Here is an 18,447-nt window from a genome sequence, read left to right on the forward strand (position 1 = left end):
GCTTAGGATTATATCCGTATGAAATGGCCATATATAAAAGATGGTCCACAGTAGTTTCTCATGTACTTTACTGTATTGAACTATACTGCAGGCCATTTCATACCTATGGCCATCTCACCCGGAATTACCCTACATGAACAATCACTTTTCTCTTCAGTCACGTTTTCAAGCAGTGTGGAGTATAGGGACAGTTCTAATAACAACGAAATAATTTTCCATTCGTTAAGTTTATCATAATTTTATACATGCATAAAGGCATTTGCGCGTGTACAGCTGAAATTCTTATTTTCCAAACAAGTTGTGGAGATTCTAAGCAAACTTTCCGATTTGTTTTTTTGTTTCATATCATTAGATATACCCACACACAGACCCACACACACATGCACACACATGCAAGTGAATCTTGCACGATCTACACTTACGTAGTAATATTATTACACTGGTGATCTGATGTTAAAAACCTACAGAAGACATCAATTTTGAAACCCAAAGTACGGGCGTAGCTTTAGAAAGATAGGTTTCCGTTAAATTATACGAATATAATGGAACAGAAGACTATACAAGAGATTAAACCTTTGGTTGGTGTTGAGTTGCTAGAGAATGACATATACATTGAAAAACTAATTTCATAACGAAATACGAGACGATAAGCATCTACCTTTCTGCTGTTAAATGATATGTTTGGATATTTCGAATCCCAATTAGTTTTTCTTATAATTAATCTGGCTGTAATCCCTTCCGATTTTCATATCGCGGGCAAAGCATGTCTCTCACTTTCTTTCAATTCCGGATGCCATACGTCAACTATCAGCACCAGCCTAGTAAAAGTTCCATTGTGCCAAACTTCGTGTTCGAAACTGTCATCGAAGATCATTACGCTCCCCTCTCGCCAGGTCCTGTAACAAATATGAAACTTCTTTACATTGTTTTCGAACCGGATTCTTGACTCATTTTAGCGCTTTTCGAACACTCGTATTCAGGACTCAGGACACATTATTACCTCGTCTCGTTTCCAACCCTTATAAATGTCCCCTCGGTCCCCGAAAGACCCAGATGAGCTCTCAAGCGGCAATTTGTAGGCCCACAATGAGGCCAAACATGTGTTCCAGGGTACATAACAGAGAACTTTATTTGTCCTCTGCGACAACCTGCCGCTGCAGGGAATCCTTCTATCAAAGAACAAGTTCGCGGCGTCTTAGTACAGTGGGCTGATATTTGGCGACCTGAAATACGGAAGTATTTTGATAAATGGAAGTCACGCTCAACCAAATACCTTTATTTATTCGAAATCGATACTTTGGGTGTCCATTTTGATAGAATTCGTGTCAGAAAGATTCAAACTTTTTTACTAATTTACTCGGAACCCCAACTTCTGACTGTTTGTCAGTTTTTCTGAAAATGCATTAGTCTGAATGGACTATATTTAATTTTAAAAGACCTGTCTCGTCGGATTCTTTGCGGTATCCCGATTCTTTACGAAATAACTAAAGCTTCCCAGCTTGCACTGAGTTTTATGTACTTTCGTATTAGCGTAATTGACTTAAAACACCTTGCTGAGAGCCCAGTTCGCGACACCATATTGCTTACCCACACCCCCATTTTTGTTCCCATTGTCTGAGATTCTGTGCCAGAGATCTGGTCAAACTCGAGGATGCAAAGATTAGCTGATCGCCCAGCGCGACACCATATTGGATTCGTTCAGTCACCACCGCTTGCTTTAATCCTCGTCCGCGTAAAAATACCTAATATGTAATGTATTTGGTTTGAACCTACCTCTAACATATAATTCGAATTGCTGCCATTTGCCTTTGTCTCTCAAATTTTCAGCTTCGTTTTTAAAATGTCCATTTTTGCCCAGTGCTCCTAATCCTTCAGCTCTGATAATCTGCCAATTATTTTCAAGAGTGACAAAAAACTCTTTGTAACCAGTTTCCTCCAGCGTCCACCAAGGACGAGCCGTCAAATGATTGACATTGTAAAGAGATCGCTGACTGACAGACGGGAACAGTCCGTTTTTTGCACCACTTTGGTAAATCTGGAATTAAGAAATATTAAAGAATTTTCAAACGGAATAATATTTTAAAAAGTAGTAAATACAGTAAAACAAAAAAAAAGAAAAAAAATCAAAGGATCAACAAACAATAAAATACAGAATAATTTAATCAACGAATTAAATATAAGAATCGCTCTCTGTTCTCCTGTTACAATAGCGGATTTTAGTTCGAATAAGAAATATATTTCTCCATATCTCTTCGTGGGCTGTTTTTCTTCAAAGTGCTTGCGACTAACCTTCTGGGCTTCTTCGGTTCTGCCTAATCTGACTAGAGCGTCGCCAAGATGGAAGAAAAATCTACCATCGATGGTACCCTCATCGCCAGTCTCTATACCAGCTTTCAGGTACATAATAGCATCGACCATATTTCCGTCCCCAGTTTTTAAAATAAAACCATAATGTACCAAAGCAAACCCGTCGTTTGGCCACCGGCCCAGTGTTTCTTGCAAAACTTTTCTAGCTTCCGATAATCTAATTAATTAAATTCAACTATAATTAGGAAATAATGTTGATGTATTCAATTTATCTCTTTTTTTATAACCCAGTAATTTTATACCAAAAACCAAGATAACGTTGCATAAAAATTTTTTGGACATATTATTCGAGTAGATTCCTGAAAACATAGCAAAACGTCCTTAATGGTCTTTGAAATTGTCACTTTTCGACTCGATAGAATTGAGGAAGAAATCAGTTTTCAATTTGTAATATAATGAAAGTTCGATTCAAATTCAAAGAAGTTTACGAATCTATAAACCGTATTTTTTACATGTATTTGTAAATACTTATTTGCACATATCGTCAAGGTTCCGTAAAAATATTCTCCATCAATCTGTCAGGAATATTGGATTTATGATTTTGCAATATAGCTTGGCTACTATTGCAGAACCATGTATAAAGATCATCAATTATTGTAACGGAGAAGAAAAGCTGCAAATTGACGAGATAAAAGTGAACAAAAAATCCTGTTTGTACAAATCATTTAAAGATATTTATAACAGAATATCTACCAAACTTGGCAAATGCTCCTATTACGATTCAGCCGTAATTGTAATAAAACTAAGAGAATGGAACGACCTACAACGGAATATTTTTTTATTTCATACTTATTCTGTATGAGGTAAGTGACGGCCAACTGATTCCTCAAGCGGGGTTCGTCGGAGAATCTTGATATCAAATTCTTGTGGACTTTTTCAGCTCCACTGTATTGCCCTGAAACAAAATCGCATCGCTGCTTTTTGAACACCAGTAAAATCTATTATATGTAGAACCCTTTATATTAATTTATGCGAAACAGAGCTCTCTGATTAATAGTTGTTTGCCTTTGTTGCTTTCAATCAAACAATTGTTTCAAGTATTAACTGATTAATCGGCTCTTTCAAATAATCGTTTTTCCTATAACTCAATTACTCAGCCCTATTTAATTAATCAATCATTTTCTCAGTCAATCCATTAATCGATTAATTGCAGGAATAATAAATTGAAGTCTACGATTAATCGATTAATCACACAATCTTAATAAGAAGTAAATTATTATCTAAACTTACCGCTGAACCTGAGTCTGTCGATGCATCGCTCTCCAACGATTCGGAAAAGTTTTGGTGGTACCCGAGTTCCCAATTCCAGAACTTTTTCATACGCAGCGATAGCTTTCCTCAGATATGTATTGTCCTTTTTTTCCTCTGCCAAGTTGTCCAGACTTCGAGCCAGCTCGTATCGCACTCTGGGTGAGGCAGGATGAATCGACACCAAGGTGGTGAAATACCCGAACCGTTTTTCTGCTGTCTTGGTGTGGAATTTTGGATGGGATATCGGAATTTGTGACGACGGGAATTCATAAGATGCGATTAGACAAATGAAAATATCCAGCAGGTCGTACATCGATGAGTTAATACAGCATTGACAAGTTTCGCATCGTGTATGTTAGGCGAAGCCAAACAAGATTATTGTGATTGAAGGGCTGCACAGTGAAAGTACCAGAGCCTTAATTCTTTTTTTTTTTACCGAAAGCCGGCTATGGGCTCAAGTATTTTCAATTTTCCACCCCGTGTTTTCTGTCTCCTAACCCGGGGTTAACAAAAAAAAAATTAGAATTCTGTTCATCCACGAGGTTTGCACGGCAAAAATACATTCACGTGTCATAAGTTCTTGAATTTAAGCTCGAAACAGTTTTATACGGAATTTCAAACACTGCAATGATTCTGTTTCAATAAATAAACTTATAGACGTTCGCATTTGAATCTAGGCATGAAATCTCATCACAGGACAGTCAAAATTAATATTTAAGGTGAAAATGGTATACAGATTTCGTTTATTACGGCATTTCACTCATCCGTCTGCTAATATGAGCAATTGTGACCGAAGAGAAGAGAGGCTTATTACATGAAACTACATATCACAGCTTCTTCATTATAGATCAAGGAAACAGCTCTCGAAGATTAAACAGAACCTATGATCCAGAGGCTTGATACTTTCTTGGTGAGTAAGCTTGTTTTACTTTTCTTTCCGCGATTCAACTTGATTCAACTAGTATAATAAACCCTATTTTTTCGAAGCATTCGGTTCTGCGAACGTTTTTTCGCTCTCTGAAAATTTCAGTTTCATTTTGACAGAGAACTAGGCACTTTTATGGTACGGCCCTTCAATTATGGTTTCGAATTATTCCGAACCAAGAATCGGACAATTTTTCAGTGAACTGGTGATGAGAACAAAGTTTTCAATCGAATTCAATAACAAGCACAAGAAATATGCATTTCGGTTCAATACCAGCACGGTTAGAAAGAAAAGGTTGTTTAAACCGTCGGATTATACATCAGTTCCAACGGAATCAACCCGAGATCCAACAGAAATATTTCTAATTCCAACGGAAATGTGTTAAGCAATTTCACTGTTGTGTATACAAGGGGTTATTCAAACTATCTAGAACGCGAAAAGGATGGGTCATGATTAAAATACACTAACAAACTTGTGAGTTATATTGAGAATAGCTATAAACAAAAATTGAAATTGCTACATTTTGTGCCCACAGTCTTCAAGTTGGTAAATGTGGGTGTAAAGAATGTGGGCATAAAATTTCTCCAATTTCAATGATGTGGAACTTCAAAAATAATAAAAGTAATATCACACACTCACACATTTCACACATATTATGTGCAGAAGAACATGCACAATGAATGATTAATATGTTGCAGTCACATCGACAGCATTTTTAATGTCAAGCTAGTCAAACAATTCATTCCAAGATTGTTTGGGTCAATTAAAAGTTACGAGTTCATTTAAATCAATGAAACAATCGTTATATTAGTGAAAGAAAAAGAAACTCTAGAGTTGGCATATTGATAAGTGATAAGTGAATGAAAATAAACACAAATAAGTGACTATCTTCAAGGTAACGTGGATAGAGTGGAAAGCGTTAAATGAGTGATAAAGTTAGTTTGAGAAACCCTAGAGACATGATGATCATACTTGTGAATTATTCAGAAGTTCTACCACTATTATAATTAGAGGCTGTTGTGCTTTTTTCAGATATGCTCTCCCATATTGTGACAAAAGTTTCAAGATGTCGGCGAAATGTCAATTAGCGTATCAAAAAAGTTTTTTTGATATTCCACAGGAAATTCGTCAAAGTTTCATCGTATACCAAAGCTTTTGACAAAAAGTTCGTTTCTTGAATCAATGGTAATGACAAGTATAAAAAGAAACTTGTAAACTGATGAAACTTTATAGAAATATTAGGGGTACTTTTGAGATGAACAGAGTTGATTGTTTCAATCAAAAGTTGAAGAAAAAATAAGAAAATCCGTTTAAAAAAATCACCGCGATGTTGTTTGCGACAATGAGCATGAATATGTGATAAAAATGAATATAAGCAAACTGGAGTAACACACGTTAAGATATCCATATTTTGAGAAGAGGCTTTTTAATTAGGACCATAAATATTATTGAGCTCTGGTACTTTTGATCCCATTACCATGTTTTGGAGCTCATTTTGTCCATTACAGAGATCTCCAAAGATCACCTAAAGTTAAAAAGCAAAATATTCGTCTTTACATTGGATTCTTATAGTACAGATTTGCATAATTACGTTGCAACAGACGTTCGTCAAAAATTAAATTTTCACGTTATACCTACACTATGATGTAATTTTTTTGAAAGTTTTTCAAACAATTCGTAAGAATCTGAGCACTGAGCAAAATGAGCTAAAAACTTTAGAATCGTATCAAAAACACCAGAGTTCAAGCCACTTCTCAAATTATTCATATATTAGCTTGTGTTATTCGAGTTTGCTTCGATTCATTTCGATAACATAGTACGAATGTTGGTTTATTTGTGCTCACTATCATTAGCACAGATAATACTGCTGAAGATTTTTTGAACGGTGTTTTCTTTTTTCTTAAATTTTGATTTAGACAACAGCGGTCATCCATTAATTACGTCACAAGACGTGACGGGGGGGAGGGGGGGTCATAAGCTTCGTGACGTCACATCTAATCTAAAATATTAATACAACTGAATATGGTCACAGGCGAAATGATTGTTACATAAGTATGTTATTTTGGAGTTTAAAATTGTTTATACTCTTTCGACACGCGTAACTTCATCCAACAAATCACGGACCGACTCATCAGTCGTTTTTTAATATTCATATATCGTAATACCGATAACGCCTTCGTTCGATGTTTACTTTAGCTCTTGGATGGTATTTTTTTTTCTTTCTTTAGTTCTGTTATTTATTTTTCATTAAAAATAAACAAATTATATAAGACTCTGTTTGATAAACAACGATGACGGTTCTCTACGGTTGGATGAAGAAGATGTTGACACTACCAATTTTCCGATCGCCATTCAAAAACATAACGAAGCGAGTACTATGTCAGTAATGGATATTGTAAAGGAAGCGTTTGAAGGTCTATGGATACAGGATAATTAATTTTTTTTAAGCCAAAAACAATATAAGGATACCTCATTTTTTTCTACTGATTTTGAATACCTTTCTATCGTCTAAGAACGTACAAATTGTTACTTTATTTGAAAATATTCAAAAATACTAATAACGTTAAAAGTGTTGTTTTGAACAAGTTCTAAATTAATGATTACTACATGAGTGACGTCACGTCAGGAGGGGGGGGGGGGGGGTCAGAAACCATGAAATTTGTGTGACGTAATTTATGGATGGCCCCGTATGGTCAAAATTCTTATCGCATTTTCTAAAATCACAGATTTGTGATTCAGAGATAAAATCTCACGGACAATTTCTATTAACGTTCGAAATCCGTAAAAATTGTGCGAAAATAACTTGTTTTGGCTTTCATACAAACCTCGCCTTGAACTACGTCAAGTTCTTCACGAATAAGCGCATCTTCCGAGTTTGTAATATCGTGATGTTCGTAGTCTCTAGCACCGCCTGGATTTGTTGCAGGTTTTTCTCGAGACGAAACAGGTCGAGATTCCGATTTGCGTTCAGCAGAGGAGGTCGTTGGGGCTGCCCGAATCGGCTTTATTCCTACACAAAACATTGTTTTATTCACTTAAAAAAGTGGATCAAAATAATTTTCATTACATGATTTCTTGGGTAAAAATGTTCGAGCTAGGTTCTGTTACAACGTGCAAAGAGACGTGAAAATTGAACAAGTCTAAGAGATTCACAACTCACCGCTTTTGTGAAACAATATTTCATATCTAACGCTACGAGACTTGTAAATTACAGAGAAAATAACATATTTTACCCCTTTTATATTGAAAAAGGAGAATAGTATGAAATTGTAAGGAAAAAGAAAAACGGAATACTCGCATGAAAAATTCTCCAAGTTCTCCAGTTCTTTTTTTTTTTTTCTCAAGACAAGTTCTGAATATGGTGAGTTACGTCATGAAACAATATATTTTGCGATAAATAATCATTGTAGAATGTGTCAGGATTGTTTTGACTAGACAGAATGGCCTTCATTTAAAGATTAAGTTGACATTGGAGTGAACTAACTTTATTATTCATAATTCGATACGTTTGAGAAATAAATATTCAGTCAGTAGGTTGAAAAATACGATTTTTAAATTCTGGCACTTTCGATGAGTATAACATCTCAAAAATATTCTTTGAAAATTTCATGCACGACCGAATAAGATTGATAAGATTTATGGAAAACCGAAATCGGTGTTTAAAATATTTTGAAAACTGCTGCATCAATTCACTTCGAATTTTGCAGACTCATTGAAGAAGAAAAAAAAAAAACATCTAATCCTTAAACGAAAGATTTTTTTCTCGTCGCGTGGTTTTTTCTTTGGTCACTAAAACGAATAATTTTGGCATCGAAAATTGAAACTTGAACTTGGACCGTCCACCACTTTGTCTGAAATAAATATTTCGAAAAATTGATCATTCGAAGACTGCTTAGTATACAGTATTGAATAAATCTTTCTCATTTTTTGACTTTAGGTGATCCGAATCCGAGTAGCAGTAATACATTACCGAACATCTTTTTCGGAGGGCCTGCAGGAGAATGGTGATGTCATTATTATTTACGAAAATTATTTATTGAAAAAATGATGTAAACTTGATTAAAATATACGTTTTTAAATACACGAACATTTCTTGGTATATGACTTGTAGTTTTTGAATAAAAAATGATTCCCAATAATCTCGTACTTTTCACCCTCCTGACCGAGCATGACCCCTTAAAGTTCAAACGAATCAATTTTGATCCATCATTTACGTTTCCAGCCTTGTATATCTTCGTCATCTTCGTTGTCATCCTCGTCCTCATTCTCTTCTTCATCTTCTTCTTCCTCATCTTCGTCCTCTTCACTGTCTGGCGGTGTGCGAAGTTTCCCATATTTGGCTTCCAGCTTGGCTACTAGATCGCTGTCGTCGATACCATCCTCTTCTTCTTCCTCTTCGTTTTCTTCCTCTTCCTCCTCATCTTCCTCCTCCTCCACTTCTTCCTCTTCGTCATCTTCTGTAACCGATATTCGCTCACCGTCTGAGGTGTCAAATGCCTCTTCATCTCTTCCGTCATCCGCTCGCTTCGTTGTTTGAATCAATCGCTCTTCGTCGTCAGTTTCAAGCTTTTTATACTTGCTCCTCAGGCTCTCATAATTCTCCGCCTTTATCACCTCGTATTCTTTACCTTCTTCCGGATCGAGTGTCGGAATTATCTGCTGGGGCCGCGGCGGAGGAACAATTGTGTTCCGCCTTGACAAATCTGGCGTTTCTCTACCTTCGATCACCCCTCGCGAGGCGTTGTTTTCGTCTATGAAAGAAATGATGGCGGGAAGTAAGTTGCTCAAAATGTATTACCGATGAGAATGTTATTTCACCAAGTTACAGTCAGTTTCACACCGTGCGTTCTGAAGCTGAACGAGTATACTTTAAAACATAAAAAAGTTAAAGGTTTTTTTGAACAATTGTACAAAATCCCATGCAATTACTTATATATTTGGAGCATGTCCCAATTTCTTAATTTTAAATTCGTGAGAGTAAAGAAATAACGGATTTCAATTGTGCCGAATTGATACTAAGTGAAATTCTGCCTCATCTCGAATTCTGCTGCAATAAAACAGTACTCGCAAAGGTGAAAAGTACATTTTCTACAACCGTGTAGTCAGATTTTAGCCAATTGAACGACACCTCGTATTTTGAAAAATAATTATACCCACTTACCTTATGACAGAAAATCTCGAAAGAATTTGAAAAATATGTGTGCACTTGATTGTGTGACGATAACACGATAAACAACGAGTTTACACTTGTTTGCTGGTCGTGAATTGGACAACGATAGTTAGTCATCGGTTAACAATGCTCTAGCATACAGCATGCCAATATTAAAACTGTTTACTCAAGCGCACTAAACAATCAAGCAACGCCTTTGCGAAATTACGACGTAAAAATTGTATGTGTATTGCAATTATACACGTGAAATATTAGACGAACGTAATTTCCTGGCGAAAATTATATTCAGAAACTTTCATAAATTTCTATAAATTTACTCAAAAGCTTGAATTTACAGCAGTCAATTTCCGACAGCTTCTAAAAAATCATAATAATTTCTATGAATTTCATAAAAAATGTCTCAATTTATATGCAAGAAATAAGAATGATAGATTTATTGAGAAACCTCGATATTTATTGAGTTCTTTCCAGAAAGTTTCCAGAATTTCTTAAAATCCCTTAGAAATTATCCGAATAATTCAAGCTCTTTCGGAAATCATGTATAGAGTATTTCTCAGAATTGTCCAAAAACGTAGTACATTTCTGAAAAATTTCTTTGAATGTTTTTCACCCAGGTTTATAAACCGGATCACAGATTATGGGTAAAATCTACGATTAGGTAAGACACAGTGTGACAGATGTTAGGTGCGCAAGAGATAGTATTGTCGGATCTTTACCATTATTCCATCGTCTAACGAGAACGAAATGCGCTGCCACAACTAGTGCAACGCCAACTCCAAACTTGACTGCCACTGGAACCACCATACTTTATTTCTCACTATTTTGCATAATCATTATCCATGTAATGCTCGTTATTCGAGCACCAAAGACTCAACAACAGGGGGACAATATACAGTTAACCACGTAAAACCACATTGGTTAAAAACGCAGACCATTCGTTATCTTGTATCATAGCTTTGGAGTTTGACCAAATAAATTAAACCATGGGTAAAGAATTGGAACGTGGAGAATGCTCAAAGTGCCTATGCATAACGTTACAGTATACAAAATGTCCCGAATCTTCTATATTGCACGTATCAACGAAGCTGTGATGCAACAATTAGATGCTATTCAACCATTCCGGACATAAATTTTTCTTCACCCCTCATTAATATGAAATTGAAAATCAGTGGTTTTTAAGGTCGCTGATTACCACTCTGAGTTCTAAATTTTGGGACTTAAGATACGCCATCTTCCAATATGATGCCCAATCAGTTCTTGGTCTGACCCGCTAAGTATTTTCACAAAATAATTGTGCGAGTAGCTTCCAGTCAGCACCTAGTTAGGCATAATTGCCCAGCTAGCACCCACTGAACTAACTTGTTGTAACAGGGCCAACCCAGACAATTTCCACACTCTTTGGGCCTTCCATTTAAATTTTTTTAAGTTAGATCGAGCCTGTAACAGAGTACTCACAAACCTCCGAGTACAAAAGTTTGATCCAAATTGAGTAATTTCGCGGATTTTCCACCACTATATCAGATATGCCATTTTAAATTCCCAAAGTTTGAGTTCAGACACGTAACCAGCGACCTTGAAATCGTAGATTTCAAATTTTGAATCAATGAGAAGTGTAAAATAATGCATGTCTCAATAGCATAGCTTCGTCAATACGCGTAATTGAGAAATTTCACCTAACTTTACTATCCTCATTTTTCATGCACAATATCTCTGGGGTCTTAACACCGAGAGTGTCTCAGGAAATTTGAAAACCCAACTGCGCATGTGTCGAATCACGTGATTTCATTAGTAGATTCTACTTATTCGAGTCGAGTATTTCATCTACTCGTTAAGTAGACCAACTCAGTTACAGCCAAAGAGACTATTTATAAAAATTCGCAGGCAACTCAAGTTTACACTGCGTTGAAAATTCAGGATAGCCAAAATATGACGGGTCGGTATTCAAGTCAAAATAATCTTAAGAAAGCTTGCCTAACAGACATAAAATGTGGCGCATGCACACTTGGGTATTGGAATATGCGCGAATTACGGGACACCCTGCACAGGTAAAAAGATGATTGATTATCATGGGAGTGTTACCCCACCAGAAGATGAGATTACAAATAAAGCAATTGCTTACCACTGCTAGATTCTTCCTCGACTTCTTCAACCACTGGTTCAATCTCCAGCTCGTTCGGAATTTCTTCTGGTTCTTCGTCGTCTACCTGATGAAATGATTTGTTTGCCATAAATTTGAGGAACATATTTGGACGGATCGCTTATGCTAATGAGTAGCTATTTTTAGAGACGTTAATCGGCAATGGTAAGACGTTGACAACGGGATAGAATACTTTTCTTAAGTATTATCCAGGAAATTACAAATGTGACTAAAATGATACTCACTTCTTCCAAAGGTTCAGCACTGTCTTCGTCGATTTCGTTAACTCCCGGTATTCCTAAGAATTCGGAAGACACATCGTCATCGTCTGTTTTATCATCGTCGCCATTAAACTTTCCTTCCGTTGCATCAACGCCTTCTATGCTGGTAGCAAGTTCATTGTCAGAATCATTTATTAAGTCGTCTTCTTTGCTCTCTATCGGCTGAAGTTCTTCTCCACTTGTATTTTCCTCTACTTCTTCCAATGCTGTGTTTTCATCATTTCCATCATCGTCATCATCATCCTCACTATCCGCTTGCTGAAAGTTTTCTTCGCTATAGTTGTTTTCCACTTCTTTACTGTCCTCTTGCTCTGTTATTAAACAAATATTGAATGATAATTAGTTGGCAGTGAATAGTTACTGATAAAAATACATTTTTCTTATCTTTGTTGTTAGTGCTCGGCTAGTCATTTGTTGATTGTCGACAGTACTTTACAGTTATTCTAGATAATGATAGTTTGAACACGTTTGAGGAGCCGCCCGACAAAACTGTCCAAGACCTATTTTTATCAATAATTGTTTTCTTGGTTGATATACTTTGAAATTTCGCATGTTTTCCTGATGATAGTGCATACCTTGGAAAAATTTGGAAGTCGGTCATCATCAAGATTCGCATGGAAAAAAAGTCATCATGCCTCTAACGGACCGTTATATATTACGCCCGTTAAATATTTAACGGATGTTCATGAATTCAGGGGTTATGCTGTTATGACATGCATTGATCTTTAATAATTTATATCTTTTGAATGATAAAAAAAAAGATAACTGATTATGAATTCTGCTGACACTTTTTGGCATATTTCTTCGGCCCAGAATATGGAGCTTCTGAAGTGTAATTTCATCTAATGGGCCTTCTTTGCTTAGAATTAGTTTACAATAGATCAGTTCATGAAAAATTCGCAGTTACTTCACGATTTCTCCAAAATAATATTTACACTTGAATTTATGAGATCCGATTACTGAAACCTCATCAGAGGGTGATGAAAATTAATATTCACGGCAGTAATACTGCACATGTTCTTTTTGTCAAGACATTTCACTTCTCAACCTGCTAATATAATCAATTTTACTCACCATTTTCCTCAGAGAGATTTTTCTTGTCACGTTCAATGGAAGCTTGCTCTTCTTCGCTTTCACCTGGCTCTTGATAAGAATCTAATTCTTGTTCATCGTCGTCTCCCTCAGTTTCGTTGTTCCCATTAGACACATCCTCGCCTGTGTCTTCTTCCTTACTCTCTCCAGGAGCTTCGTTCTCTTGGGGAACTGCCTCATCCGAAGCTTCCTCACTCGCTTCATCTGTTGGCTCTGGGTCATTGTGACTGTTGTCTTTAGTAACAGGTTTTGGCTTGTCATGTGAAACTTGGACGTCATCAATCCAGCCATCGAACACAGTTGCCCATCGCGATTCAGTGATTGGCGTATCAACTAAAAGGTGGAAATTTCGTCTGAGGTGTCGCTCTTTGGTTTTTTTAACCGATCACAAAATGTGACAAGTCAGTCCAAAGTAGGGCTGTACAATTAATCAATTGAATGTAGACTTTGAATAATGTTTTTTTCAATGAATTGATTAATTGATTAATTTTAAAAACGGTTGATTGAAAAGGCCGATTAGTCAATTAATTACAAAAAATTAATTGGTAAACCCCAATTGATCGATGAATGAAGAATGCTTGATTATTCGGAACATCAGGAATGTTGATTAACCAAGTAATTGGAAAAACGATTAATTCATTGATCAGAAACAACAATTACTCGTAGTCTTCGAGTAATTGATATTGAAGTCTACGAGTAATTGATTAATCAAACAGCCCTAATCCAAAGAGTTGAGGTATAAGAATCCTAATTCCAACAGAAAATAATTTCGATAATGATGCTTTTGGATGAATAGAGTTGCCTTGCCACATTAGAAAACTTCAATATTGGGCCACCGACATTCAGGAGAACATCATACTTACGAGGTGGCAAAAAAAATTTTTAACTCACCATCAGCAGCTCCTCTGTGCTCGATTAGAATAACACCGATTAATCCAACGAGAATGGCGAGCAGTGAGAAAAATATTATCCTGGCGCACCAGTGCCCTCCAGTTCCTCCCTCTTTATGCACGTGGATTGTTAAGTTTTCTGCAGTTGGATCTGCGGATGGACTCACAAGATTCGGTGGGGGAGTTCCGATGTCATCTTCTTCTAGAACACCAATGGTTTTTTTTTAAATTAATGATAAATTTCATAAAGGGAAATACGTTCGATTTGATTTAGGGTCAAATTTTTACAAAACCAGTGGAAGAATTTCATCGCTGGACATTTCAAGTATTTGAATAAAATATCAGAATCGTTGAGTTTGTAACAGTAACATAATAGAACTTCGTTCAAAAAACGTTGTTGGGAAACATCAAATTTGTCAGAAATGCAGTGAACCTCAAATAAGGACTTCGATAAGGCACGATATACTAATTTTGCAGCTGCAAAAATTGCAAACCGATTTAAAGGTGGTAAAATATCGTTTTTTTTTTTTGGCAATGTTTTGAGTTACGAAAAATCAAACTCAAATGTATAATAGCCTGTGAAATATTTTATATATTGTATGTAAATCAAATGTATATGAATAGTTTGTAAGGTTAATGTTATGGAATATTAAAAAAATAGTGTTTTAGCGCAGGAATTATCACAGATGTGAAAAAGCTGTAATCTGCGCAATTCTACATGCACTGCCGACTAGTAATATTTGAAACAAAGTTTCATTCTATCTGACAACAATGCCAAAAAATATATTCCTGTAATTAAATTATCACTTATTGTAGGGATACATTTCATGGCCTTATTCTCCCATAAGAGAAGAAAGTTTTATGATATTTTTGTTCAGCTGACTGCAGCATTTCCAGATCAGTGCTGCATAGTGTTTGATAGCAGTCAAAAATGGTGAGATTTTACTCGGTTGGTAAGGACTGACTATACAGCATCCTCTTAAAGTTGAAACATGTGGTCTTTTTTTTTTTTTTTTTGCTAATCAAAAATAAAATGTGCCAATGTTAAGGTACACCAGAGGGTACACCGTTTCTAATTGCACTACACAATGAAAACAAGGAATAAAGAATAAAAACCCTGAACACAAGCTTTCGGGTCAATATCAAAAACTGCAAATTGCCAATTCAAAATAGAGAACAAGCAAAAACATGTGTATAAAAATGTAAAAATGAGATTGATGAAATGAAAAAGTAATAATGATTACAATTTTGAAAAATTTATACAGAGTTTAAATATAATATACGAACGAATGCTTTTGAAATAGATGATACACTTTGATCTATTTTGGTAAAGATAGAAAGGCAGCAAGCTAGTTGGACCAGGGAATTCTGACACTATAGTTAAAATATCTAAAATAGATGGAAAAGCCTTACTGATTTCTGAATAGTACTTCCTTATTACTTGAGAGACTAGAAAAATCAGCACTTATCTCAACTTCAGGATCACTTTTCCACAAGGAAGAGAATTACTTCGAATTTTGCTTGATCTAATAGTTTTCTAAAGAATGATAAACGAACAGAGCAATATGTAATATTTGTCAATAATTTCACCATTTATTATTCCAAATGGTTGATCAGGCTTCATTTATTCTTCAAAAATATATCATTGGAACTCAGAATTAGTAGCGAATTGAGTTATCGATCGAGTTTCAGTTTGTTGAAGCCTCGAACAGACATTGAAGGAAAATTCTGTCTCCAGTTATTCCAGTAATCTAAATCACAGTTAATCTTGTCAAACATTGATTTGTGTAGCAAATATTTGACATCTCTTCATTACTCGCTCTTGATAATTTTTACAACGCAATGATCGAGAATTTTTCTCTTTGCCAGGCAGGAAAATAAATTTTAGTCTAGCTTGCTGGCTCCTTTTCTCCGTTTATAGAGAAAATGTCCCATGATATTTCTCTCTACTCCAATTTGCTAAAATGAACTTTGCTATCTTGTCTGAACAGGATTTTCAACTTGACAATATTTGGAGGGTCGCTCGCTCGATCCATAAAAATTAATACAGACAGATCAGGAGCTTCATCAATCTCCAGGAAGGTTTTTAAGGTTATGTGCAGCTGAGATCAGAATTTCTCATGAATTACATTTAATTGAGAGATGTGTGATAAATTTGCAAAGAATTATTTTATACAGAATGACAGTAGTCAAAATCATAAAAAGCAAGGGGCAAAGGCTGTAAGCTGATAAAATGAGTTTTAATAAACTATAACCATGAGTACTTTACCTTTTTTACGTCTCTTATCTTTCCGACGCCTGGGCTGAACATCCCCTGACATAACTTCAGCCAAATTTATTTAACGCTCAATCGATCTGAATCTGTGTTATGTTTAAATTTGACACTTTTCAAACTTGTCTCAATTCTAAATATCTCCACTGATGAATTCAACAAGGTGAAATTGGTCGGGAAATCACGGGATTGGATCAACGGATTGAAGAATAAAGAGAAAAGGAAAGAGATGGAATTATTACAAAACTATTTTCGTTCGCTCAAGATTAGATGTTGGTACTTCAGTCGGTTATCGACTAAGTTTTCTTACCTTTTAAGCAATAAACAACCTGGATCGAGACTTAAGGGGATGTAGGTGTCCCAATTTCACCTACCGAGCACAATTCAATTACAGCATCTCTACAATAAAAATCGTAACGGTTCGGTTACAGTATTACAGTAAATCTTAGTGATAATCTTTTTTTTAGAAACTTTCAGAAGATACCAAGAATTAACTCAGAATGTGATTTCTGACGGTTTCTTAATAATTATCAAAAAATCTGACAAACTCTGTTAATTTATAAGAATGTTATAGATGTACCTCAATTTTGATGCAGATTGATCGAAAAACCTCAAAATTTATCCGCGATTCCAGAAAAGTTTTCGTATCTCCAGTTTTATTGAAAATATTCTTTGATCAATGCGTCCAAATTTTCCTAGCGGCACTTCAGCAAAATTAATTTCAACCATTTCTTAATAAGTCACAACTTCTCTCAAAAGTCTGACCCAGTTTTCCATAATACTATATCATCAGAAAACACCCAGAAGTACCAGAACACAGTTTATAACATATTTGTGATGCAAAACGATCTTCTGAAAAATTGAATTTCTCTCAGAAATTCGTCCGATTTTTACATCTAACTCGACTTGACCAGAAATCATCAGAAGGGATGAAACTCGAAGTTTTTCAAAAAATGTTATCTATATCTATCTACACTAATATTATAAAGAGGAAAGATTTGATGTTTTGTTTGTTTATTTGTTTGTTTGAAATGAATAGGCTCCGAAACTACTGGACCGATTTAAAAAATTCTTTCACCGTTGGCAAGCTACACTATTCCCGAGTGACATAGGCTATGTTTCATTTTCAAAAAAATTAGGGATGCTTACTAAAACTTGAATAATCTAACCCTGGTTGTAAAAAAATAAACAAAAAACTTCCTTCAATCGCGTGCGCTGCGAAAACTATTAATGATAGAACAAAATGATGTATTACAATTTTTCAGGACAACTTACTGTAAACATTGTGTATTTTCTTTTATTATATTATTATATGCTCGTGCGAAACCGGGATGGGCTGCCAGTAAAGAATAAAATTCCGAAAAAATATGAGTCTTGTAGCAAGTCTTTAAAATTTCTTAAAATCCTTTTAACGTCATCAGAATAGTTCAAACTTTTCCAGAAATAATACAAATCATTTCTCACAAATGTCTGGCAACATAGAACATTTGAAGAAATTAAAGAGAAAAATTTTCACTCAGAAATTGATAATAACAACCATAATAATCATAATCGTGATGGTATAATACAACAACAATGATATAAATCATACCGTTAATAAGTAGAATTATTCTGTTTGTTTATGCAAATGATGGAAAACATGCATTACACTTTATTATAATGCATGATATGCTGACTGAAACTATAGGATATAATTATGATTGTAATTCACATTAATAATTACAAAACACGATATTTTATTTTCAATTTTTATACTGCCAAAAGCTTTTAAATGTATGGTTTTGCAATATTTTTTTGTACTAGCTCCCTGATATTAGTTTTTCAGCTACAGATAAGAACTTTAAACTTGTTTGTGTATGCAGAAACAGTTCTATGAATCGATCAGAATTTCCGATACATCATAATAATTTTATATAAAACTTCGGTGAATGAATTTTAACCAGATGATTCCAATATCTTGTTAAACACAAAATTTCAACACCACTAAAAATGCACACAAATGATTGTTATAACGGGAAAAAATTGGTAAAAGTATTATATCCGTTCTGGCATTCAAAAAATA

The 18,447-nt window shown here is 35.2% G+C and overlaps 1 protein-coding gene across 3 annotated transcripts; it reads right to left on the reverse strand.

Moving 5' to 3' along the window:
- Positions 1-211: 211 nt before the first annotated feature.
- LOC138190517 (aspartyl/asparaginyl beta-hydroxylase-like) lies at positions 212-16,641 on the reverse strand. Of its 3 annotated transcripts, none has more exons than XM_069134019.1 (14): positions 16,383-16,641; positions 14,115-14,312; positions 13,206-13,556; positions 12,096-12,442; positions 11,833-11,917; positions 10,430-10,504; positions 8,758-9,294; positions 7,369-7,553; positions 3,598-3,835; positions 3,157-3,262; positions 2,290-2,524; positions 1,774-2,035; positions 1,001-1,223; positions 212-896 (listed from the first exon to the last, which is right to left on the reverse strand). In XM_069134019.1, the coding sequence occupies exons 1-14, from the start codon at positions 16,432-16,434 to the stop codon at positions 746-748; spliced, it is 3,045 nt and encodes a 1,014-aa protein (XP_068990120.1). In that variant the 5' UTR covers positions 16,435-16,641; the 3' UTR covers positions 212-745. The 3 variants fall into 3 exon arrangements, with proteins under 3 accessions (XP_068990120.1, XP_068990119.1, XP_068990121.1); XM_069134018.1 differs by having other exon boundaries at positions 14,115-14,315; XM_069134020.1 differs by lacking the exon at positions 10,430-10,504 and having other exon boundaries at positions 14,115-14,315.
- Between the last annotated feature and the right edge of the window lie 1,806 nt (positions 16,642-18,447).

This window comes from Neodiprion pinetum, chromosome 2, assembly GCF_021155775.2.
Source record: "Neodiprion pinetum isolate iyNeoPine1 chromosome 2, iyNeoPine1.2, whole genome shotgun sequence".
Taxonomy (NCBI): Eukaryota; Metazoa; Arthropoda; class Insecta; order Hymenoptera; family Diprionidae; genus Neodiprion; species Neodiprion pinetum.

Excerpts from the sequence above, each read along its gene's own strand:
- LOC138190517 (XM_069134018.1), bottom strand. The coding sequence starts at position 16,434 with ATGTCAGGGGATGTTCAGCCCAGGCGTCGGAAAGATAAGAGACGTAAA. Across the intron at positions 13,557-14,114 it reads GCACAGAGGAGCTGCTGATG|TTGATACGCCAATCACTGAA; the intron begins GTGAGTTAAAAA and ends TCCACCTTTTAG. Across the intron at positions 12,443-13,205 it reads AAATCTCTCTGAGGAAAATG|AGCAAGAGGACAGTAAAGAA; the intron begins GTGAGTAAAATT and ends GTTTAATAACAG.